General features: G+C 41.1%; 1 protein-coding gene across 1 annotated transcript in view; it reads left to right on the forward strand.

The window, feature by feature from the left end:
• Niban1 (niban apoptosis regulator 1) overlaps nt 1-24,879 on the forward strand; it is a 190,749-nt gene that overhangs the window by 65,195 nt on the left and 100,675 nt on the right. The window contains exon 2 of the mRNA XM_004658858.2: nt 24,202-24,332. Coding sequence (XP_004658915.2) covers nt 24,202-24,332 — 131 coding nt within the window. The remainder of the gene's footprint in view (nt 1-24,201; nt 24,333-24,879) is intronic.

The following is a 24,879-nucleotide window of genomic DNA, read 5'->3' on the forward strand; positions in this document are numbered from 1 at the left end:
ATTAAGGTATCTAAGATCAATTTACTGGTCTCAGATAATTGTATAAATAAAATAGAGGTTGTTCCCCTTTTCATATGTGAAATGTTTTCCCCCTCGATTATTATTTGATGATTTATGTGTATTTGATGGTCATCTTTTGTTTTTTCTTCTTGGTCTCTCTTATTTTCTTTTAGACTATTTGGATGCATTGATGTCTTGTGATAATGCATTCACAAGATCTGAGTTTCTTTCTGTAGATGAGGCCCTCAATTTTCATTTTAACACATGTGGGTTTCCTCCTGCTTCTGCCCTCTAGTTGCAAGCTCAAAACCACTTCCTCCTTAGCATTTGCCTCATTTCCTGAACACTCTTTTCCCTCACTTTGGTTGGCACATCTTATTTACTTAAAATCATAACACAGAGGCATTTTTTTTCTTTCTATGCCTTAGTAATTGAATGAAATGAAGCTTTCTCTCCTTTCTCCTTATAAGGAATTTCCTTCAACCTGAAGATTGCTTTTGAGTATGTGATTAAAACATTTTGGTTATTATTTAGTGTTTGTTTTGTCCATTCATTTACTTCTCTGGAGAGTATTAAAGATCCCATGACTCAGAGAAAGCATTGTTCCTTCACATATATTTCATGCGCATTACTAAGGACATTTACCAAATCTCCTCCCTGGGGAGTTTTTATGCATGTAGTTGCTTTTTATTCCTGACCTGCTGTCATTACCCAAATATAGAGGGACTCAAAGCACCCCAGAGACCACTTCTGCAAACAGCAAAACCGATGAGACAGTGGTTCCCTTCTTTTCTTCTTAAGGATGTCTATTTGTCAATTATTTCCACAGTCAATTTGAATCTTACCTTTTTTCCAGTAAGTAAATAACTTCTAATACTTGGACTGTTTAATCTTGATTAATTTCCCCTCATGCTGTGCTGGGTTAAATCATCTAAGCATTTTGGGGACACATATGCATAGTCTTACCTAAATTTTCACCTTGGAACTTTTTTTATACATGTGTAGTTTTGATGTTTCATTCCCAGGGGGACGGTGAGCTGTCACTGGGCTTGAGCAAAAAGGAATACTGTGCTTGCTGGGAGCTGTTCTCCTGAGCCCAGGGTACTGCCAGTCAGTCAGTGGGATTCATCCACAGGTCAGGACAATCCTGTTTGTCCTAGATTTTTAAACACTTATATTATAGATCTGCTCGCCCCGGTTTGTCTCATGCTAAATGACTGTATAGTTAAACTTATGCCTTTAGGATGAGTTTTTCCAAGAAATTATTTGAAAATTTTCTGGTTCTTTAATGTAGGGAAAATAATCTCATAGTATGTAAGGAATAGAATAGTTTTGGAATTGATTGTTCTAAAGAATTTCAAAGGGAACTAGAGAGGTGGCTTAGCGGTTAAGGCACTTGCCTGTGAAGACTAAGTACCCATGTTTGGCTCTCCGGGTCCCACATAAGCCAGATGCACAAAATGGCACAAGTGTACAAGGTCACACATGCGCACAAGGGGGCACTTACGTCTGGAGTTTGATTGCAGTGGCTGAGGCTCTGACACACCAATTCTCTCTCTCTCTTTCTTTCTGTCTCACTATTGCTCTTTTGCACACACAAAAAAATTCCAGTTAGTTGGGTTTGCCTTAAAAAAAAAGGAAAAAAAGAATTTCAAAGGTGGGGCATCTAAGATTAAGTGTTGGCATACAGGTTACTTACACTTGTGTGGCAAATCAATTTTCATTTACTTTCTCTTAAATTCTATGGAGCAGGAAGGTTAGGGGGTTATGCAAGGAAAATGCACTTGATATAGAACTGATATGTACAATGTCAACAAATATTTATAAAAGCAGACCATGTGCCCAGTGCTGACCTCTTGGGCTCAGGAGCAAAAAGACAAGAAATGCAATTTCCATGAGCTGCTGTACTAGAGGAAGGGCACTTGACAGTACACTGGGAATTTAGCTAAAAGGCTGCATAAATGCAAAAAATATAGAAAAGGAACAATTAATTTTGATTCAAGTGGTCGGTGACAGGAAGTCAGAAGAACCTTCCAGATAGATTTTTTTTTTATCTGACTTTGAAGATGAATTGAGTTCTGTCTGGGTGGTTTAGACAGAGGGTCAGAGGTATGCTGTGTTCAACAACCACTAGAAAGATAATGTTGCTAGTGTATCCAATGTTGTCAGATATAGGAGGACCTAGAGAGGGCAACTGGAACATTCTGGAAGAGCCCAAGGTGATTTGGATCAGAAGAGACCTGATTAGCTATGCAAGGTACCATGGTACCTCTGCTGGTGGGGTGAAGGTAAGATTTGTTGTTTTAGTTAGTTATTTTGATTTTTTGAGACAGAGTCTCACTTTTGTAGTGTAGTCTGACCTGGAACTCACTGAATAGCCCAGGTTGGTCTTACACTTGTGGCAGTCCTTCTGCCTCAGCCTCTCAAATGCTGGGATTGTGGGCTGGAAGACCAGATTTAAAGGGTGGAGGGTGAGCGTAGAGGCAGGAGAGAAGGCAGAAGCTCACTGCTACATTGTTTCTTATAAGAAATGCAGGTTTGGGGCTGGAGAGATGGCTTAGCGGTTAAGTGCTTGCCTGTGAAGCCTAAGGACCCCAGTTCGAGGCTCGGTTCCCCAGGTCCCACGTTAGCCAGATGCACAAGGGGACGCACGCGTGTGGAGTTCCTTTGCAGAGGCTGGAAGCCCTGGCGCGCCCATTCTCTCTCTCTCCCTCTATCTGTCTTTCTCTCTGTGTCTGTCGCTCTCAAATAAATAAATAAAAAATTAAAAAAAAAAAAAAAGAAATCCAGGTTTGAATAGATCAGTGGTAGCAAGGCTGCATTAAAGCAAAGTATCCAGGGCCAAATGAGCAGGATTTGGTAAGCACACCACCAAAAGGAAGACAGAAAGAGGGGAAAAAAAGTGATTATTTCTTCTGCAGGCAACCAGGTGATGGTGAATATTTTCACCAAGGTGGAGAGCAAGTTTGCAGCGCCTGGAAGGACTTCTGTAGACAGCAGGAAGGAGATGTGAGGCTTCCTGAGAGGCTGCAGGAGCAGACATAGGTGACATGGTTTGCCTGGCTTTTCAGGGAGCAGTGGCTGAAAGTAGAGGACAGAAGTCATGGGCCCGGGCACAGCGGGTTGAGAATCCTGTCTCAAGAGTATTTCAAGTATGAACAATTGAACGTATTCCTTTCAATTACGACGGGAGAAAAAGAGCACAGACAGCGAAGTCTTTTTTTTTTTCTTCTTCTTCTTATTTAGGACTTGAGGGAGTTTTTCAAAACCAGTGGACAGTAAGAAAATGATGATCTAAGACAAAGGAGATAATTGATCTGATGACTTTTGGAAGAAACTACTGAGATGTTTTCCTTTTGAGGCAAGCAGGGAGAAGGAATGTACCATTGAAAATTAGTTGAACTTGGAGCTGGGGAGAGAGAAATGTGTCTTCTATTGCCTTAAAAATGGAAGAAGTCTCTCCTGGGAATAAAGAGAGGGTGCAGATCGGGGTTTGAGGGTACTTAAGAAGTGGGACAGGGAGCAACTGGGATGAGAACAAAGTTGGATGAATGGTGATGGTCCAGCCAGGGCTGGCTCGTTTGTTGGTTGTGGAGCTAATGGCTAGCTTGCGCTGTTTTCTGCATGGGCAGACAGGTTGGTCCAGAGTTATACAGTGGGAAAATTTTGAACAAGGTAATTAGGAGAAAGGAAATTGAAGCTATTTTTGATTGTGATATTTAAGGCTAAATGATGGGATCACAGCAATCCAGGATGAGTGGTAGAGAGAGGGAAGGAAGGAAAATGAAGAGAGAAAGAGAGAAAGGAAATAGGGAAGGAGAAAGAGAAATAGATGATGGCGTAGGCAAGGAAGTGGTATTCTCATAATTCATGCATGCACTCATTCCTTCAATAACAAAATATTTACTTTTGTTATATCGTTATAAATATAAAACATATACTTTTGTTGTATTAAATGGAAATTTAAAAAGATAACCTTCATTTTATCCTGAAAATTAAAGTTTTATTTTAAAGTGTGTGGTGTGTGTGTAAATCAGTTATGCAAATGGAATAAAAGAATGTTAATGTGTTTCTGTTTGCTCGTAGCTAGTTTACCTCTCACTTATTGTAGTAGCAAAATAAGAACCAAGTATTCATAGCTAATTTCATGCTTTTAGGTACAATGTTGCAATTAAAAACATTGGATCTTAAAATGGAAGCTCCAGTGCACTTCCTACCCTAAGCTACTTTTAACTTCTTGTGGAAGTAAGTCATTTATTGCAGCTTCCTTTCCCATTGCCATTTTTTTGTATTTTTTATGAAAAAGAGAGAGAGAAAGAACAAGAAAGAATTGGTATGCCAAGGCCTCCAGTCACTGCAAATAACTCCAGATGCGTGCGCCATCTTGTGCGCATGTGCAGCCTTGCATCACCATGTGTGTCTGGCTTACATGTGATCTGGAGAGTAGAACATGGGTCTTTAGGCTTCGCAGGCAAGCGCCTTAACTGCTAAGCCATCTCTCCGGACCCCGCCCCCCATTGCCATTTTTGTGTTCCTCTGTTCTGGGATCTTTGTTTTGAAGCATCCCCAGTGGTATTTGCTTTTACTACGGCAGATCGGCTTTCTGGAAGAGAAGAACCCAAAGCAATGCTTTTTAGCATTGAATATTTCTGCTTCTGCAAGGTATAACCTTTCCTATACTGCTTACATCTGTTACTGGAGAGCTTTGTGAACTGTGAGAGAATCTTTAAGGACAACATATGAGCAGATGGCTTATACATCTGCAAAATGGGAATGTTCATGGATTTCTGAAACTCTACTGAAGCTTTAGAATTCTCTGGAAGTTATATAGTATGCTTGTAGAAACAGCACCAGATTCAGGAATGGACTAGGACACAGGCCATTTGCCACAAAACCACTCTTTGATCCTGCTGAGCTATTTTTTTTTCTCCATCTCATAAGGCAAACTGTGTGACAATAAGTAAGTCTTGATAGACAGAGCTTTTCTTTCAACTTCTGTCTCTGTCTCTTTCATTTATATCTATTTTTAAGATTACCTGGACCAGATGGGCATGGTGGTGCTTGTTTTTAATACCAACACTTGAGAGGCAGAGGTAGGGGATCTCATGAGTTCTAAGCCACCCTGAGACTACATAGTGAATTCTGGGTCAGCCCGGGCTAGAGTGAGACCCTACCTTGAAAAACTGAAAAACCACAAAAATAAAAAATAATTACACATTAGTAATTTTCTCTTGTGTCCTATTCAAAGTTTCATCTGATCTAAAGAGAAATTTACCATATCAAGTCAAGAATAGAGGCATGTGGCCTGGAGAGATGGCTTAGTGGATAAGGTATTTGCCTGGAAAACCAAAGGACCCAGGTTCTATTCCCCAGGACCCACATAAGACAGATGCACAAGGTGATGCATGCGTCTGGAGTTTGTTTACAGAGGCTGAAGACCCTGGCATGCCCATTTTGTCTCTCTCTCTCTTTTTTTTTCTCCCTCAAATAAATAAAAAATATTTTAAAAAGAATATAGAAGCATGATCACCTATTCTTTCAGTCACCCTCAGTTAGCTATATGTTATATTGTCCTACCCAACCATCACAACAAACGCGGGAAGACTGATGGACAGAGAGCCCCCAGCACTCTGGTACATGGAGTATGGTGACCCTGCACCCTTTCCTTACATACTCCTTAGAGTTTTGAAGTGAATATTCTGATACTTGTGAGCAGGCATGTTAGTACAACTAATTTCTCCAGAAGCCTTCTCCCTGTGGGATACATATGCTTCCAGGCATCTTCATGATGCCTACTAAAGTCCATTTCCATACTTAATAACAATGTTCCTAAGTACACCAGAGTGGCCTGGTCACAAGAACCCACAGGAGACATATTATCAGCAGATTCCTGGGCCGCTCTCAGGCAGACTCAGTAGGTCTGAGGTAGGGAGTAGAATTTTCTACTTTTTATCAAATCATCAAAGAGAGCCTTATTACCAAGAAGATAAAAGAGACCCTGAGATAAGTGACCTTTAGTATTTTTTTTTTTAAGCTGAAAACATGAAGGTTTTCTATAGCTGCACTGCTCAGTATGATAGCCACATGTGATGATTGGGATGAGAATTAACTACAACTAGCTAGAATACTAATCTAAGGCAAGTAACTGCATGTGATGATAGATCTGTTAACCTGCTTCATGGACAATGCTTCTATTAGACAGCCCATTTATTAGCATGCAATGTTTCTGCCTCTGCAAGTAATTACCTTTCCTGTAATGTTTGTATCTTTTATTTGGAGAGCTTCACGTATTCTGAAAGAACTCCATTATATTCCCCTGAGGAAGGTGAATAAGCAGATGGCTTCCACATCTGCAAAATGCATTCCAGGGATACAGTAACTTGCTTTAGGTTGTATAACTAAGAAGCAGCTGGACCAGCTTACTGGGGATTTGGACCTGCAGCTTCCTGGAGGCTCCTGTGCCACTGCCAGCCCAGGTCATTAATTGGGTACTGAATCTTCTCGAGGAAGTGGACCAGGAGCCTAAAGCCAGTCCTTCAGCGATACATCTGCAGTTCCAGAATCCTTCCACTTAGAGTGGCAGTGCTGATCCCACTGGGCCCTGAGAGTGGTATTTTGGAAGCATCCAGTGTGGACATACTTGGAGGCCACCTTCTGATTGATTGCACAGTGAGTCACATGTCACCCAAGCAATCCACCTATGTTCACCACAAAAATTCACCTAGCCCAAGAGCAGACCAACTTTTAAAATGTCCCCCCTTGAGAAGTGAAAATGGTAATTTCTTGACATTCAGGCTGTCCTTCATATGCAATAACAATTTCTGATTTATAGCAGCGATTTGGATTTTGGAATACTTCTTCTTCTATAGACAATATCATAAATGTTAATTTGAGCTGGGGCTGGTGAGTCATGTCTGGCAGAAGGATTGCTGCAACTTTGGGAGCAGCCTGGGCTACACAGTCAATTCTAGGCAAGCCTAGACTACACAATGAGACACTTTCTTAAAACACCAACAACAACAACAAAAGCCCTAACGACACAATGTTGCCAGCTTGTTTTATAGGCTAGCCTCCAAAGTCTGCAATGCACACAGAAGAAATCATGTGCCTGATTGATACATACAGACCCATGATACAACATTAGTTATCTGTAACTGCCTTTTACATCTGTTCTATGCCTAAACTATAAATATACATTGTAAGTCTATGTTAGAAAGAATTCTTAGTGTTTACTGTTCATTGTTTTATGGTGGGCACAAGCTCTGGCAGGTGAGATGATATTCCTGGGTTCTTTATTAACTGTACATCTACATAACAGGCAACTCATTTGTTTTTTAAATTGAAAACTTCCATAATTTTAGACAGCAAAGCATGGTAATTCCCTCCCCTCTCCCACTTTCCCCTTCACATATCCACCCTCATCATATCCTCTCCCTCTTTCAATTAGTCTCTTTTTTTATTGTGATGTCATTGTCTTTTCCTCCTATTATGAGGGTCTTGTGTAAGTAGTGCCAGGCACTGCAAGGTCATGGATATTCAGGCCATTTTTGTGTCTGGAAGATTGCATTGTAAGTAGTCCTAGCCTTCCTTTGTAACAGGCACTTCTTATTGGCAAAGGCTCAGTGGCTTGAGCACACTGTTGGGTAAATGACAATCTCATAGGTTACAGCAGCCGTGCAAGGTCCTGTGATTCCCACGGAGGGAAATTTGAGCACCTTAATTAAAACCGGTCATGCACTTATTTTGTTTAAGTATTTCCATTCTTCTAACAATTATTCATTTTTTTCCATTTGACTTTTTTTCTTTGCTTTTTGAGGTAGGGTCTCACTCTAGCTCAGGCTGACCTGGAATTCACTATGTAGTCTCAGGGTGGCCTCGAACTCATGGCGATCCTTCTACCGCTGTCTCCTAAGTGCTGGGATTAAAGGCGTGAACCACCACGCCTGGCTTTCTTCTGATATTTTAATGCAGGTATGTAATGCACTTTGACCTTATTTCCCTAAATTACCTTCTCTTATCCCACACCCACTTCCCTTGACTCCTTCTTCTCCTTTATCCCCATTTTACTCACATGCATTGTTTTTAAGGTTACAGTAGATTATTTTTTTAAAACAATATTTATTTATTTGTGATCAGGGGGAAAGAGAACGGGGGGCAAAGAATGGGGTGCATCAGGGCCTCTTGCCACTAGAAACAAACTCCAGATGCAGGTGCCACTTTGTGTGTCTGGCTTTACATGAGTACTGAGGAATCAAACTCAGGCCAACAGGCTTTGCAAGCAAGTACGTTAAATCACTGAACCATCTCCCTATCCCTTGTGCATTTTTAAAAATATTTTTTATTTTTATTTATTTGAGAGTGACAGACAGAGAGAGAAAGAGGAAGGGAGAGAGAGAGAGAGAGAATGGGTGTGCCAGGGCCTCTAGCCACTGTAAATGAACTCCAGATGCATGCGCCCCCCTGTGCATCTGGCTGACGTGGATCCTGGGGAATTGAGCCTTGAACCGTGGTCCTTAGGCTTCACAGGCAAGTGCTTAACTGCTAAGCCATCCCTGCAGCCCCCTTGTGCATTATATAACCCACTGAGTTAAATTAGGGGTGCTTGTATTATCATGGGTGGACAGGAGCGGGCGGCTTACCATGGCTGCACCACTGGTGAAGCTCACTTCTTCTTTCCCAGCCACCATTAGCTTCCCTCTGGTTCCCTGGGTGGTCTGGGACTCATGTATCCATCCTCCATCACTAGTGAAGTATTAACAGGCTCAGTCTTGTGCTAGAGACCACAGCTGCTGTGAGTTCAGAGTGTAACAGCCACGTCTTATCCAGAAGACAGCATTTTGCAGCCCTCCTCCCCATCCTCTTACATTCTCTCTATCCCCTCTTTCTTACAACTTTATCTCAAGTTTTTCTTCATACACATACACGAAGATGCAAGGCGTCCTTAATCTGGTTTATTACAGCATTGCTTATAATAGACAGAGGACTCTGCCCTAGCATAACCAGTAGGGTATTGATTCAATCAGTATTTACAAATTTTGGCCTGCATCTTATGATTTGCTCAAACAGAGAGGGCTAGTGTGTATCCAGTTTTGGAGATCAGGGGCTCGAGGGCAAGTGGGGCCGAGTCCAGCCTGTATGGTGCTCTTCATTCATATGACTCTGCCTGCATTGGCCGGCAGTGCGTTTTGCTCGTTCACACCTAAGTGCTACGTGGGCTGCCAGCAATCCTAGATTGGAATGCTGGATATGGAATGTTGTGTATAAAACTGTCAGCCTCACAATAATCACAAGTTCACTGTTATTCTCATAAAAGTGTCTGCCATGCTTTTCCATGGGTCTTGAAATAATTTGCCCTCAATTCATGTGGAGAATACCTAAAAAAATTTGGAAAGTTACCGTGTGAGAAGATATTTATTCTCAGATATCAGAAATGAATCGAACACTATAGTGATTGCCTATGGGAATAATAGTACTAAGATCAGCATTAGGCCACTGCAACATTAAAGAGAGCTCTAAACAAACTATTTACACGTGAAAACTTCTGTGTGTGTGAGAGAGAGCTGGTTATGTGTAAAATATGGCTTTCCAAATCATATTCTATATAAAAATAAATTTTAGGTTTTAAAAGACCTTCATGTCCAAGCACTTTTAAAAGAAAATATAGAAGATTGTCTTTATGAACAAATCCAAATACTAGTTCAATTTTACTTCATTAAGCTTTAAAACTTTTGTTCAAGAGAACATTATAATTGAAGTCAGATTGGGAAAAGATACTTGCAGTGTTTATATCTGAGAAGGATTCATACTTGAAACATAAATAATTCTTATGCCATAAAGGGTGACGATATGAATTTATGGAATTAGAAGCCAGTACATATGTGAAAGGATGATCAACTTTGCTAGTAAATGCATATTAAGTCATCATTTTTGCCCATCAAAATAAATAGTACCAGGGCTGGGAAGATGGATCAGCAGTTAAAAGTGTTTGTTTGAAAAGCCTGTTGGCCCAGGTCCACTTTGCCAAAACCCATGTAAATCCAGATGCTAAACATGGTGCAAAAATAGACACCAAGATTTCTGAGAATTTGGAAGTTAAGAATTCTGAAGCTCTGCATGGCATTAGAGTTGCTGGGGAAACTTGGAGGGCAGTTTGGCAATGTCAAGTGCCTTGTACTTTTCCCCAGTGTACTAGATGCGTGCTCCAGAGAAACTCACATTTGCACTGCAAGATCCATGCACTAGCGTTCCCATCAGCACAGCAGTGTGTGGACAAAAAGAGGAAATAGTACGAGGCTAAGGAACTAAGCTGCACTGTTTGAATTATAGATAGCAGTGAAAATGAATAAAGAAAAATTAAGACTCCTGTGCATGGGAGAAGGAAGTGTGTTGTGATGTGTTTATAAGTCTTCTATTGTATTCCATTGGTCTTTTGTTAAACCTAGTGCTATCAGTATTATACTGTCTTGGTTCTTATAGTGGTAGAAATATTTATATATACTTGCTGATACATACTATATTATTATATTATATTATATACGTGTTAACATACACTGTAATGTAGGCTAGAAAATAAGCCAAAATTGGAGGTGAAGTTAAGTTTGAAAATATGCATAACAATTGCATAATACAATGTTATTAGTGATGGGTGAACGCTACATATGAGGCAGGAACCCAAAATGATTCACAGGAAAAAACACTAGTTTTAGCATAACTGTGCTTAGTAACACTGTGGGGCAGAGTAGATGGGCCTAAAGATGTAAAATGTCATCTTGCTTAAAATTTCTTAGTGGAGGGCTGGAGAGATGGCTTAGTGGTTAAGTGCTTGCCTGTGAAGCCTAAGGACCCCGGTTCGAGGCTCGGTTCCCCAGGTCCCACGTTAGCCAGATGCACAAGGGGGCGCACGCGTCTGGAGTTCGTTTGCAGAGGCTGGAAGCCCTGGCGCGCCCATTCTCTCTCTCCCCCTCTATCTGTCTTTCTCCCTATGTCTGTCGCTCTCAAATAAATAAATAAAAAATGAACAACAACAAAAAAATTTTTAAAAAAATTTCTTAGTGGAGCAGGGAAGGTGGCTGATGGATAAAGAGCTTATTGCACAAGTGGAAGGACTTGAATTCGGATCCCCAGGATTCATATAAACCAGACGTGGAAGGATTAGCATCTATAATCCCAGCACACCTAAGGTACAAAAGGAGGCAGAAACAGGAGAATCAATTGTCCAGAAGCTTCAAGACAACTAACTAATGGTGAATGTAGCCATGAATAAGAGACCCTGCCCCAAACCGGGGAGAAGGTGAGGAACAACACCCAGAGATTTCCACACGTGTGCCATAGTACACATGTGCCTACGTGGGCACCCCCTCCTCAAATAAAAAGATTATTAAGCTGAGTATGGTATAACGTTAACATTTAAAAAATATTTTATTTATTTATTTATTTTGAGAGAAAAAATGGGCATGCCAGGGCCTCTGGCCAGTGCAGATGAACTTCCAAACACATGTGCCACCTTGTGTAGCTGGTTTACCTGGGTATTAGGGAATCGAACCTGGGTCCTTAGGCTTCTCAGGCAAGTGCCTTAACCACTAAGCACCTCTCCAGCCCACAGTGTTAACATTTTATGGATCTGGGTAGTGTGTATTTAGCACATTATTATTCTGGAAACACTGCATAATTAAAGAAAACTCATAAATACAGAAACACTTTATTATTAGTCTTACTCAACATATCTCACTTTTTTGCTCACGTAAAGTTGGATATAGAGCAGAGACAAGAGAAACTTCATTATAGGCATTTCAAATATGCAAATGACAGGGCTGGTCCATAGTCATCTCTTAACTTTGATTTTGTGGAAAACAAATCTATAATCATTAGATAAGAAAATCTACTTAATTAGTACCTTTCCCAGGAGGCCTTATCATAGCAGCCAGCAAAGACTGAAGCTTTAATTGAGATGGTGGTGCCACTTAATTGGAACACCTGAATAGGATTAAGGGGCACGTCGATAAGGTCATCTGGTTTCCCAGGTGCCCAGAGCTTTGCTGGGCCTCAGCTTTCTTTATGGAAACCTCTGCCAACTGGAATGAACCTGAGCCAAGTGCTTTAAGTCTCTTTCACAGATCACTTGATGAAATGTCTTAAATACGGAGACCATGTATTTTGGATTATACTTTGAACCACTGCCATGCAGATTCTACTGACAAAGTTTAGAACTCATTACATGGAAGCACTAGACCCTTGCATTGTTTCGAACTTGTTATTGATCTCATAGCTTGATATATTAATGAAATAAACTGATGATCATGTTGGAACTCAATAATATGCTGTGATTAAGTTGTGTGTTATGAAGAATTCACTCAAGTAATTACACAGGGTAACAAGTCCCATGCTGTTTAGTTGGCAAGGTAGAGGCCCAGGAGAGCTGAAAGGACAGTTTTAGTCTGAAAGCTGAAAGACCGGAGATCTGTGTCGAGCTCATCTTCCATTTAGAGACAAAGGCTGGAAAGGACCAATGTCTGAGCTGAAAGTAGGCAGGCAGGCTGGCTTCCCACTCGTGCAGGCCTTTGTCTGATTGGATGATTAGATGAAATCTACCATATATACAGTCCTTCTAGCTCAAAGGTTTCAGAGGGCTGAGGATGTGGGTCGGTGGTCCTCTACCACTGAGTAACATATAACAGGTCCTGAATTTTATCACTAGCACTTCAAAAAAGTAAAAAAATAAAAATAAAAAATAAAAAATAAATCCATGAACTTATCCAGAAAACCTTTCCAAACACATTCAGAATAGTGTCTTGGAAATGTCTGAGTGCCTTATAGTCCAGGCAAATCAACCTAAAATTAACTATCACATCCTTTTACCCAAATTTAAAATAATTTCACAAAACTTCCTGACAGCATTGGTTTTATTACCAAGATTACTTATGTTCTTTCATACTTAAGGGTGTTTGAATTCATCCATAAAATTATTGTAGTAATAGCAGAAAAGAAAATTATTTTAAAACCTTGACAATGGAGGTTAGCAAGACGGCTCAGTGGCTAAAGGCTCTTGCTTACAAAGCCTGATGGCCTGGGTTTGATTCCCCAGTACCCATGTAAAGTCAGATGCAAAGTGGCTCATGTTTCTGGAATGCCTTTGCAGTGGCTGGAGGGCCTGGTGCACCCATTCTTCCCCCCCCCACCCCCGTGTATGCCTCTTTCTTTCAAATAAATTAAGCAAATGAACTTGATATTGGGACTTGAGAGATGGCTCAGTGGTTAAAGGTGCTTGCTTGCATTGCCTGATGGCCCAGATTGACTCCCTAGGTCCCATATAAAGCCGGATGCACAGTGTCACATGCATCTAGAGTTTGTTTACAGTGGCAAGAGGCCCTGTAACACCCATTTTTTCTCTCTTGTTCTGCTTGCAAATAAATACTAAAAATTATAATAAAAAGCAAAAACAGTATTTATTTAAAAAAATTCATAGATGCTCTTTTACTAACTAGTTTTGTGAGGTTGGGAAAATTAGTGTCTTTATTTGTAAATTGGAAACCATTTGAGATGACCACCGCGATCCCACGCAGCTCTAGAGATCTATAGACATCTTTCCAGCAATATTTGGATGTTGGCATGTGATTGGCAATGTTGTGGGTGTGCTGCTTCCAAATAAGCTCAGCTTGCTTTTTCTGTGCACTGTGGAAGGCAGTTCTAGTTCTTTTCATTCTCCATGTCTAGTCCTCTGGATTAACAACTTGCTATAAGTGAATGAATTTCACCTGGGAGGGCTGGACTCCAAGTTGAACTAATGTCACAAAGACCTGCACATTTATTATCATGTGAACTTACTTTATAGAAGAATAATTACTAAAGGGAAAAAAAGTGGCGACTTTGAACTCCAGAAGCATGGTCCAACTTTTGCATCTGGCTTTACATGGGTATTGGGGAATCAAACTTTGGTCCTTAGGCTTTGCAGGCAAGCACCTTAGCAGCTGAGCCCTCTCTCCAGCCCTTCTGTCTACTTTTAGAGTATCACATACAAAACTTTTGGGGCAGTTTTTCACTAACATGTCACTCAGTAATTTAAAAATTTTCCAATTAATTGATCCAGTGATTTGCAGCTATTGAGTTTCCAAAAGATAAAATTTGTCTTTATTTTTTTTCGAGGTAGGGTCTCATTCTAGCCCAGGCTAACCTGGAATTCACTATGTAGTCTCAGGGTGGCCTCGAACTCTCAGCAATCCTCCTCCCTCTCCTTCCCTAAGTGCTGGGATTAAAGGCGTGCACCACCACACCCGGCTCAAAATTTGTCTTTTTGATGAGCTGTTCTTTAAACTGTTGTCAGGTTTTATTTGGGGGATATTGGGTTGTTGTAAAAACAAACAAACAAACAAAAACCCAAAAAAACTAAATACAGAGAGACTTGGTGCCCAACTAATTCAAGTGGACAGTGGGTCAGAATCATGTTGGCAGTTCTCAAAATCTTATAAGAATAAGGCATGCAAAAGTAATTTTCACTAATGAGTACTGTATCAACATTGTAAGTGGGTTTTTTTTTTTTTCTTCTGAAAATCAGCTGGGGCTGGAGACTTGGCTTAACGCTTAAAGGCCCTTGCTTGCAAACCCTGACAGGCTGGACTCAATCCCTACTACCCAAGTAATGAATGCACAAGGGAATGCATGCATCTGGAGCTCATCTGCAGTGGCAAGAGGCCCTGGTGTAGCCATTCCCTCCTTCCTCTCTCCTTGAAAATAAATAAAATATATTTTTTAAGAAAATCAGCTCGTCTGCAGGTATGTTGAATAGTTTAAGCCTGTTAGTATTCCCTCCTTGTTGTTACCCCTTGCCCCAGATGAAGAAACTTTAGCACACCGGGGCCTCTGCATTTTTTCCTAAAAATACATTTTTTTTTAAAAAATTTTTATTTATTTATTTGACAGCGACAGACACAGAGAGAAAGACAGATAGAGGGACAGAGAGAATGGGCACGCCAGGGCTTCCAGCCTCTGCAAACGAACTCCAGACGCATGCGCCCTCTTGTGCATCTGGCTAACGTGGGACCTGGGGAAGCGAGCCTCGAACCGGGGTCCTTAGGCTTCACAGGCAAGCGCTTAACCGCTAAGCCATCTCTCCAGCCCAAAAATACATTTTTTACATTAATAGCATAAAACCTTTTGTTTTTTTTCTCTCTCCCTCTCTCTGTTTCTCTTTGTGAGTGTGTGCGTTCATGTGAATGTGCAGGTGTGTGCACGTGTTCATGCGCATGGGTGCAGGTGTGTGGGTGCCAAGGCATACCTGCAGAAGTCAAAGGACAACTTTCAGGTGTTACTCCTTGCCTTCCTCCCACCTCATTTTGAGGCAGGTTCTTTTCTTCTCATTGTTCACAGGCTGCATTTGTTAGGCTAACTGGTATGGAAGCTTCTGTAAAATTCTCCTGTCTCATCTCCTACCTTGATCTTGGTGAACTGGGATTGCAGAAATGTGCCATAGCTTCCAGCTTTTGGAGTCTGGGGATCCAAACTTAGGTACTGAGGCTTGTGTAGCAAGTGTTTTACCCAGAAGCCATCTCCCCAGACAAAAATGGCATAAATTCTTGAGAGAGAAGGACTAGAAAATAAAGTGTTTCAAACAAATACACTTCTGTGTGGACAGGAAAAAAATAAAATAAGTGAAATAAGGACATACTTAAGAAAGTGTGTGAAAGACAGAAACCTGGAGGATACATTTAAGAAGTTCATGTGCTACAAGGGGACAACAGGAAAATTCCTATGGCTTGGAGCCTTGTTAGTTTGAAGTCTGGTTTAACTTCTTTTAATGAGCATACTCTGCTCATGTGCATGGTTGCAATCCTGAAGCAAGGAATATCTTCAGGATTGGAAATAATTTGAAAACCTATGATAAAATATGTGCAGAAAAGATTTAATGACTATAATTAGACTCTAAAAAAGTGAAGAAAGTTTCATTATTTCTGTTTCTGAACATTAGTGGTATGTTGTCCTCAAACCCAGAAAAGGTTGTCTAATGGGCCAAAACATTGTTCTTCGTGTGGAACAATGGTCTGAAAAATCAACTGTCGGATTAGTTTAAATTTCCTTTTCACATTGTTCACTCCATTTTTTTAATAGAGAAAAAGACAGGCAATCTCTAGCTTCCTTGGAGGACATTAGACAGATTAGAAAAGTAGACAGTAAACAAGATTTATTCTTATCAGATGTGTCATGAGAAAATTGGAAGCATGCTGTGAGGTAATGGCAAAGTAATCTTGAAAATTTCCAACTACTTTCTCCAAATGAAATGGGAAAGGATTTTTTTTAATGCTACTTCTATCTAATTAGGGCTAGGGAAAGCCAAATATTTTGCTTTAAGCTGGCAAGTCTGGCCACAGCAGGCTCTGTATTTTTCTATAGAATAAGGTAGTATGAACTGAAACATAAAATGGTAGCATTTTTCTTCTCTTTCCATTTCTCTTGTGGAAGGAATGTTCTATGTAGTGCAGATAGAACTTCTTTCAGTGACTGGTCATTTGTGAGAATGCTGTCTTTGCTCCTGCTTATCCTAGCTCCCGAGCTGGGGGTCTCCTAAACCAGCAACTCAGTGCCTTTAAAGGACGAAGCCTTGCAGCCTTGCTAAAGACACAGGGCTTGCTTTGTAGACAGGGCTTGTGAGAAATTTAGGGTCTCAGTGAGAGGGCAAGCACAATACAAGCTTTCCTCAGAGTTTTGGATCTCTGACTGAGTGTGACTTTGGGAACCCAGCACACTGTGTTCTACTGTTTATTCCCAAGAGGCCTGCTTTCAATCTAGATGTCTGCTGAACCCCAAGTGGGTTCTGGTGTGACTTTCGTACACTTAATGTGAACTTTTGGGATCCTAAGTGTTTGCATATTTCTCTGTGTGGATTAATATCCAGAGTAAATCACAGAACTTATGTTGGTTTATGTGTCATTCATTTTAAACTCTAGGGACTTTCGGCAAGCAGACTACAGGCTGAAGAATCAAGGCTGCTCATGAATCATTCTGCCTTTTCCTAGCGGAGTCTGTTCGAAAACTTGATACTTGAGTGCAGATAATAAATGTGTTTTACACACACACACACATGCATGCACATGCACACACATACCCTTTGGTTCAATTATGGAGAATCCAATTTATCCCTATTCTCTAAGGCATTTACTGGAAGAAGAAAAGAGAGTCCTTGGGCATCATTGTATGTAATTAGATTTTTGCACCTCTGTATTGTGAATTGGGATTTTCAATTTTTCCACCCTAAGGTGTAATGAGGGTGCTTAGCAACCCAATATCATAGCTATTGCTATAATTCATTAGGACTTATAAAATTCCTATAATTTGAGAAACCTGTGGGTAGTATAAACAATGGTGGATATCATACTTTATAATTATTGAAATTTTTGAGAGGCATCTTTCTTGTTTCCCAAAATCAGTCTTCACCTGAACCTTCAATAGGTTGTGAGAATCTGTACCAAAGGCTCACTTACTCTTCTCATATGTGATTTAACCTCAGTTCCCAGTAAGGTGGCCAATTTGTTAAAATAAGATGCTTTAGTTTGTGTATTTTTATTATTCATTTTTATTTATTTATTTTTTTTGAGGTAGGGTTTCGCTGTAGCCCAGGCTGACCTGGAATTAAGTATGTAGTCTCAGGGTGGCCTCGAACTCCTCCTACCTCTGCCTCCCCAGTGCTGGGATGAAAGGTGTGCAACACCATGCCCGGCTTGTATTTTTATTTTTAATAACAACAGATATGCAACATATGAACGTTAACATTTTTTTTGGAGGGGGAGAGTACATGTGTGTATATGTGTTTGCATGCCTGTGGGCACAGGTGTGTGGGAGGTGTGTGTGTTCGAGTATGTGGAGGCCAAAGGTTAATGTTGGGGGGTGTCTTCCTCTGTCACTTCTATAGTACATTTTTATGAGACATGGTCTCTTACTGAACCCAGAAATCACCAATTATACTATACTAGCTAGTTAGTAAGTCTCAGAGACCCTCTTGTCTGTACCTCCTGAGGTCTGGGATTAGAGGTGGGTGCCCTCACCCAGCATTTTACATGGGTGCTAGATTCTAAAGTCAGGTCCTCATGTTGCAATAACAAGCACTTTTCCTACTGAACCATCTTCCTCAACAATAAGTTTTTTGTCATGTCACAGAAAAGTCAAAGGTGAAATAGTAGATTAAGTAAAACTGAATAAAATAACCTAAAAAGATTAAAAGTGAATATAGCAAAAATGACATTTGTATTTTTTGTATCTTGATTTGTTTATAAACTAGTTTTTAAAAATAACTGCAATAGGAAGGCACCTGCATTTGTTAGAGCAGATTTTAGAATATTTCATAGCTGTGACACCAAGAATAATGGGGAAATAGGAATAATTTATTTAAACAGTGTCTTTCAAGAAATACTATTGATAGATTTGAAGGTGTGGGAACTGGCTTTAAAAAGAACCTTCTAGAGCTGGGCGTGGTGGCGCACGCCTTTAATCCCTGCACTTGGGAGGCAGAGGTAGGTGGATTGCCCTGAGACTACAAAGTGAGGTCCAGGTCAGCCTGAACTAGAGTGAGACCCTACCTCGAAAAACCAGAAAAAAAAAGAACCTTCTAGAATGATAAAATACACAAATTCAGGTTTGGTATGTAAATTTCAACAAGGCCATTACACACTTCCCATGTTTCTAGACTAGTCAAGAAAAATACAGAAGGGATAGTAAATATATCCCCATAAATATTTTCGTGGACAAAACTCATTGAAAAGCTAAAGAGAATGAACCTGTCCTAGTCTGGCTTTTGTCAACAAATCTGCATTGAGCTTCACAGGTGTATATTTCAAATAAATATTCAAGCTGAAAACTGTACCTTTCTCCTTTCCTGACGTGTTAGTATTGTTTTCATTCTTTTTATGCAATATAATTTGTTTTAGTCTTAAATACTTACTCAGCCATTCTTTCACATATTCAACAAATATTTGCTGAGTTGATAAATATGGCATACCCTTGGAGGAGAGATAAGCTATATTTAAACAGCTGTAGCAAAAGTAACAAACAGTTTTGGAGACTGCAAGATGGTGAGTGAGATTGTTTCCAGCTGGCCAGATCTGAAAAGGTTTCTTTGGGGTTGGAATTGAGCTTTGGGCTTAAAGGATATGCAAATGTCTGGGAGGGCACTTGGAGGAAAAAAAAAATGAAAGCGAGAAGGTCTGGGTATGTATAGGTTAAGGTCTGATGTGAGCCGAAGTGATGGGGTATGACAATTGGAGCTGTGGGCAGTCAGGAACTATTGAGGGTTTTTACACAGGTAGTGACATGACTTGGCATCACTGTATCAAATGAATTTGGCAGGCCAGGACGCAGATTCATGCTTCCATGACCAATGAGGTCTACCTCTTACGCATAGCCTCAATGCCAGCACTTGGTCCTACAGGACAGCTCCACACTTTAGCCTCTGGGTCTTAGTAACTCAAAGCAGCTCCATCTTGCATAGGTCCATATGACCAGGCTAGCTTTGGCCTCTTATTCTGTCCCAGTGGAACTCTGGTCCTTCTGAGAATCCGCCTCTGACCCCAAACCAAGCACTGGCGTGGTCTCCACAGTTCTCTAGGATTTGAATGAGGATGGGCATAAAAGAGTCAAATGAACATGGACTTTTTTGAGCCTATAAGGATGAAAATGATTTTCAAGGGGTCAGCAAATAATTTTACATTTAGAAAGTTGAAATAAAGCTAAGGTTTGTGGATAAAACTGTCAAAGGGGCTTTTTTTTTTTTTTTAGTTTTGGTAAGAATTGCCCAGAGGCATTTATGAACACCCTGGCAAAGTAAATTGTACCAACACAAGGCCCAGGGTGGGCTGGCATCAATGAGGAGGGTTAAAAGAAATGTGCATGTGTCAAAAATGCTGATGTGTATCAAATCAGAGAGCCAGAGACCTAGAGGCCCCCAACACCTCATCACTGAAGCAGACCAAAAATGAACCCAACATGGCTCAGGGAAATTTTTCAGAACAGGGGGCGGAAAGAATGTCAGAGTCACATGTTGGGTCATGATATGCAGAGACATTTATCCTACCCATAACTGTGGGCTAACTCCACAATGCATGACCCATATACCTCAACAAGGAGGGGCCTAGGGGAGGGGTTAAGTCATGGATGAGCCTAATAATGGTTCCAAACTGACTGTGTTTGCTGAATACAAAACTAATTACTAAAAAAGGAAAAAGACAACGCTGAGGTGTCAGAGTATGGAAGACCCCTCCATTGGTTCTGTTCTTTCTACTGCCCATCACCCTCCATGTAGTGGAAGACTTGGCTCTATGTTTTACAAACACTTTAGGAAAAGGAATTTCATACTAAATTTGGGGGTGGGGGAAGAATCTTGAAAACTGTGGAAGACAAGTTGGATTCAGATGAACTTATTTTCTGTGTTGGCTGTGGACCAATCCACTTATTTATATGTCTTCACCAAGAATAGTCTAATAGTAGTTAAAATCTATGTAGCTCAGGCTGGCCTTGAACTTGTGATCTTTCTAGCTCAGCCTCTGAGAGCTGGGGTTACCGGGGTGGGCATTATGTAGTTGATTTTGAATGAGGATGCATGGTGCTGAAACATGTATGTAAACACATGATACTTGTTTCCAGCCTGCAGTGGGCAGGGTGGCTGCTCTGCATGCAGCAGATTAGAATGTCTCCAATTCAAGAGTGACAGTTGACAATCTGTCTTTTGACTTCTTGAGTCATTAATTCAGCTTGACAACCATCTCTTGGTGCTTGGCTGGGAGCTCCAATACCACTATTACCCTCATTCTGCTCACGGACACATTGAACACTTTCTGAGAGCCAGCAACAGTTCTGAGCTCTTTATTGCATTATTATTATTATTATTTTTGAGGTAAGGTCTTGCTCTAATCCAGACTGACCAGGAATTCACTATGTAGTCTCAGGCTGGCCTCAAACTCATGGTGATCTTCCTACCTCTGCTTCCCATGTGCTGGGATTAAAGGCATACACTGCCATTCCCAGGTTTTTGCATTTGCATTTGTGTGTGTGTGTGTGTGTGTGTGTGTGTGTGTGTGTGTAATCATTACAGCAACTCTAACAGGTGGTTACTCTTGTCTTTAGTTTGCATGTGAGAAGAAAGAAAATGTAAGCCCCGTGAGGTCCTACGGCTGACAAGTAACAGAGATGGGATTTGAACCCATGATTATCTGATTCTAGAATATCTTTGCCCCAACATCACATTATGTTCTCATCATCGAGGTCCTTCCTTACACTGAGTACTTCCTTATGTGGGTTCGGATAGATTTGATCTAAAATCCAGATAGAGTTTGAGGCCAGTTGTAGTTTCTTATCTTCCTAGACCTTGGGATGGTAGTGGCTGTTTTATTCACACTTTGCATCAGTCATTATCAACTCAGCTACCTAAGGAAGTTAGCAATCCCTTCTTTCTAATTGTGCCTCAGTGGGTTTGTGTTGGTGGAACCACACGCAGATATTCAAATCACAGAAGCATTCTTCTCATGCATTGGAAGGGCGTCATGGCGTTGCGGCACCTCAGTACAAGCAGGGCAGACCTGTGGGAGGCTTGATGACGTGGCAGCAAGTCAGCCTTCAAAGCTTTGTGGAGACCATCACAAGATGACAGCCACGTCCTTGCATTTCATTCTAAGTTACTGCAAGAGTGCAAAAATTAGCATCAGCAATTAGCAGGCTGTTCTTCTGATAGATCAAACAGTGGTTAACTTGGAACTAAAGGGCAAGGTTTTGTTTTTAATCATTTACACATCTCAGTAAAGTGAGATTCATTTTCATTGTGGGAATTCTCAAAGATGTCCTGCTCCTATGTTAGAAAATTATAGACAAGGATATAGAATTTTACTGCTTATGAGCTATCATAAATGCTAATAAAATAATGACCAATTAAATGGCTATAAAGCCTGAGTATATTATAGTCTTATGTAAACAGTGATTAATTGTAATACCATAAACTCATGCAGCAAGCAAAAGCATGCCTGATTTAAATTATAGGGGCTTTTATTTGCGTTTCTACAGAATCTGTTATTAGTGAGTCTCAAAGGACCTTACAAGTAATAATTACTGGAGCCCATAAATGTAACCCACAAATGTCATTTTATTAAAGGAACACAAAAGCACTCCCCTTTATCTCACACATATCGTTAAAACTGAAATGCCAAAGCAAGAGTAGGTGTGCTCATCTGCGGAGGGTATTCATACACAAGGAGGTTTGGCTGTGATTTCATAGGCCTGGAAATAGGTAGCTATGGCTAAAATTCTTCACTTGTTTCTGAAATAGTACACATATAGAAGACCTGTGTAAAGCTTGCCAGTATGCTATATTTCAACATTTCTCTGTTGGCTATACTATAAAGTTTGAAAGATTAAAATTAACTCAGGTTCCCATGAAGTATTTAAAAATATATTTTGCTTTGTTTTGTTTTTAAAGGTAGGATATTACTCTAGCGAAGGCTGACCTGGAATTCACTATGTAGTCTCCTGCTGGCTTCGAACTCACAACAGTCCTACGACCTCTGCCTCCTGAGTGCTGGGATTAAAGGCATGCCACCATGCCCAGCGTTGTATTTAAAAGCATTTTCGAATGTCATGACAAGTTTGTTTTTCATCAAGCTAATATCCTAGTCCATGGTTTGACTGTCAGCTTGATAGTGAAACCAATTTTTATTTTTATACTCAGAAGCAAATAACCAAAATGCTGGAAGGATTTCCAGTTTACTTCAGAACTCTCTTGTGCATTTCTCTTCCCAGATCCCTTTCTCCTGTACTCCTCAGAGCTAGGCAGGCCTTGGAAGACATGAGAGTGTTTCCCCTCCTCCTCCCCCTCCAGGCCGCATAGGGTTGATACTCAGCTTAATTCACCTTTGGAGCTGAGAGGCCGTGATGCCATCGCTGGCCACTATTGTGAGGTAGCCATGTTTTTATTAGTGTAGTTCAGCGTCACAGAGAATTGAAGGACTGTGTGGGCTCATGTCCATCCCCTGAACAGTCAGGGTTGCCTGGTCTAAACAGGTAAGCAAACTGGCTGAGGTCGGACAGGTGATTTTGTCTCACATTTAGAGCTGGGTCCAGATCTATAATCTCTTCCACCAGTATTTCTGTGTGCCTCATGGAATTATATAATACTTTTCATACCCAAAAGTCTTCTAAACCAGAAGCATTGGTGCACAAGTATTTTTCTTAGCATGTGTTTTTGTCCAGGAATGTGATAGCAAGACTAAGGGTATAGCACCTAGGATGAAGAAAATTGCAAAAACGTGTGTGCAGAGTTGAAAGCATGGACCGTGGGATTGTAATTGGGTTGAAGGGTGGAATACCTGGCAGTCAAGAATAAAGAGAAACCGGGCATGGTGGCTCACTCCTTTAATCCCAGTGCTCGAGAGGCTGAGGTAGGAGGATCGCTGGGAGTTCGAGGCCACCCTGAGAGTACGTAGTGAATTCTGGGTCAGCCTGGGCTAGAGCTAGACCCTACTTGTAAACAACAACAAAAGGAAGAAAGAGAAGGTGGAGGGGCAAAGAGGTAGGTGAATACTCTGAGAAGGATGGGTGAGTTCATGGCCATGGCGATGGGTGCAACGTACACTGAAGACCACTCCTGACTACTGAGTGGAAGGTCCTGGCGGGTCCCTGAAATACCTCAGTGTGCTATCAGAAGGTTAGGGAGAGGACAGAGAGGGGCTGGCAGCTAGCAGCATTCCCGGGGCTCACGGGCAGCTAACACATCCCCGTCAACAGTGGTGTTAGGGAGGTAGGTGGGATATTGAAAGAATTATGGAATCTGATATCTATTTCATGCGACGTGCTGCATCTCAGCATTCTAATTTTGTGTGTGTGTGCTTGTGTGTGTGTGTATGCGTGTTATAGTGTGTGCAAATGTATGGGTGTGCAATGCCACAGTGCGAAGGTAGAGGTCCAGGGACACCCTAGGGGGATTAGTCCTCACCTCCCACCGTGCTTGAGATGGGCATTCTCCTGTGTGCTGGTTGGCTCACAAGATTCCAGGATTCCTCTGACAACGCCTCCCATGGTCACAAGTGCACGAGGGTGACAGAAGCCTGCGCTATTTGCATCAATCAGGCTTTACATGGGACCTGGGGGTCCCCACCCAGTCATCAGGCTTGCATAGCAAGTGATTTTAACTACCGATGTAGCTTCCTCAGCCCATAACACTCTAACTTTTTTTTTCCCCAGGGAAAACCGAGGCTGCTATCAAAAACTTCAGTCCCTACTACAGCCGCCAGTATTCCGTGGCTTTCTGCGATCATGTGCGCAGCGAGGTGGAGCAGCAAAGGGATTTAACGTCACAGTTTCTGAAGACCAAGGTAACACATGGGCATTGGTTTGGTTTGTATATTGCTCTCACTGGGGAAAGGCTTTTTTTCTAAGTTTTTAAAAAATATTTTATTTATTTATTTATTTGACAGAGAAAGAGGGAGAGAGAGAGAGAGAGAATGGGCATGCCAGGGCCTCCAGCATCTATCGTGGGTCCTGGGGAATAGAACCTGGGTCCTTTGGCTTTGCAGGCAACTGCCTTAACTGCTAAGCCATCCCTCCAGCCCAGGCTTAGTACTTTAATAGTGTGGGATAGTTCAGAAGTAAGCAGTGATTTGATTTCAATTTCAGTTTTAAAACTCTACACTGAAATCTTTTTATGCTAAAAAAAAAAACCTGTTTGGGCTAAAGAGATGGGTAAGTGGTTAAAGGCACTTGCTTGCAAAGTCTGACAACCCAGGTTTGATTTCCCAAGTACCCTTGTAATGCCAGATGCACAGAGTGGTGCATGCATTTGGAGTTAGTTTGCAGTGGATGGAGGTCCTGGCGTGCCCATATTCATTCTCTCTCTCTCTCTCTCTGTGTTATTCTCTGTCT

This window comes from Jaculus jaculus, chromosome 1, assembly GCF_020740685.1.
Source record: "Jaculus jaculus isolate mJacJac1 chromosome 1, mJacJac1.mat.Y.cur, whole genome shotgun sequence".
Classification (NCBI taxonomy): Eukaryota; Metazoa; Chordata; class Mammalia; order Rodentia; family Dipodidae; genus Jaculus; species Jaculus jaculus.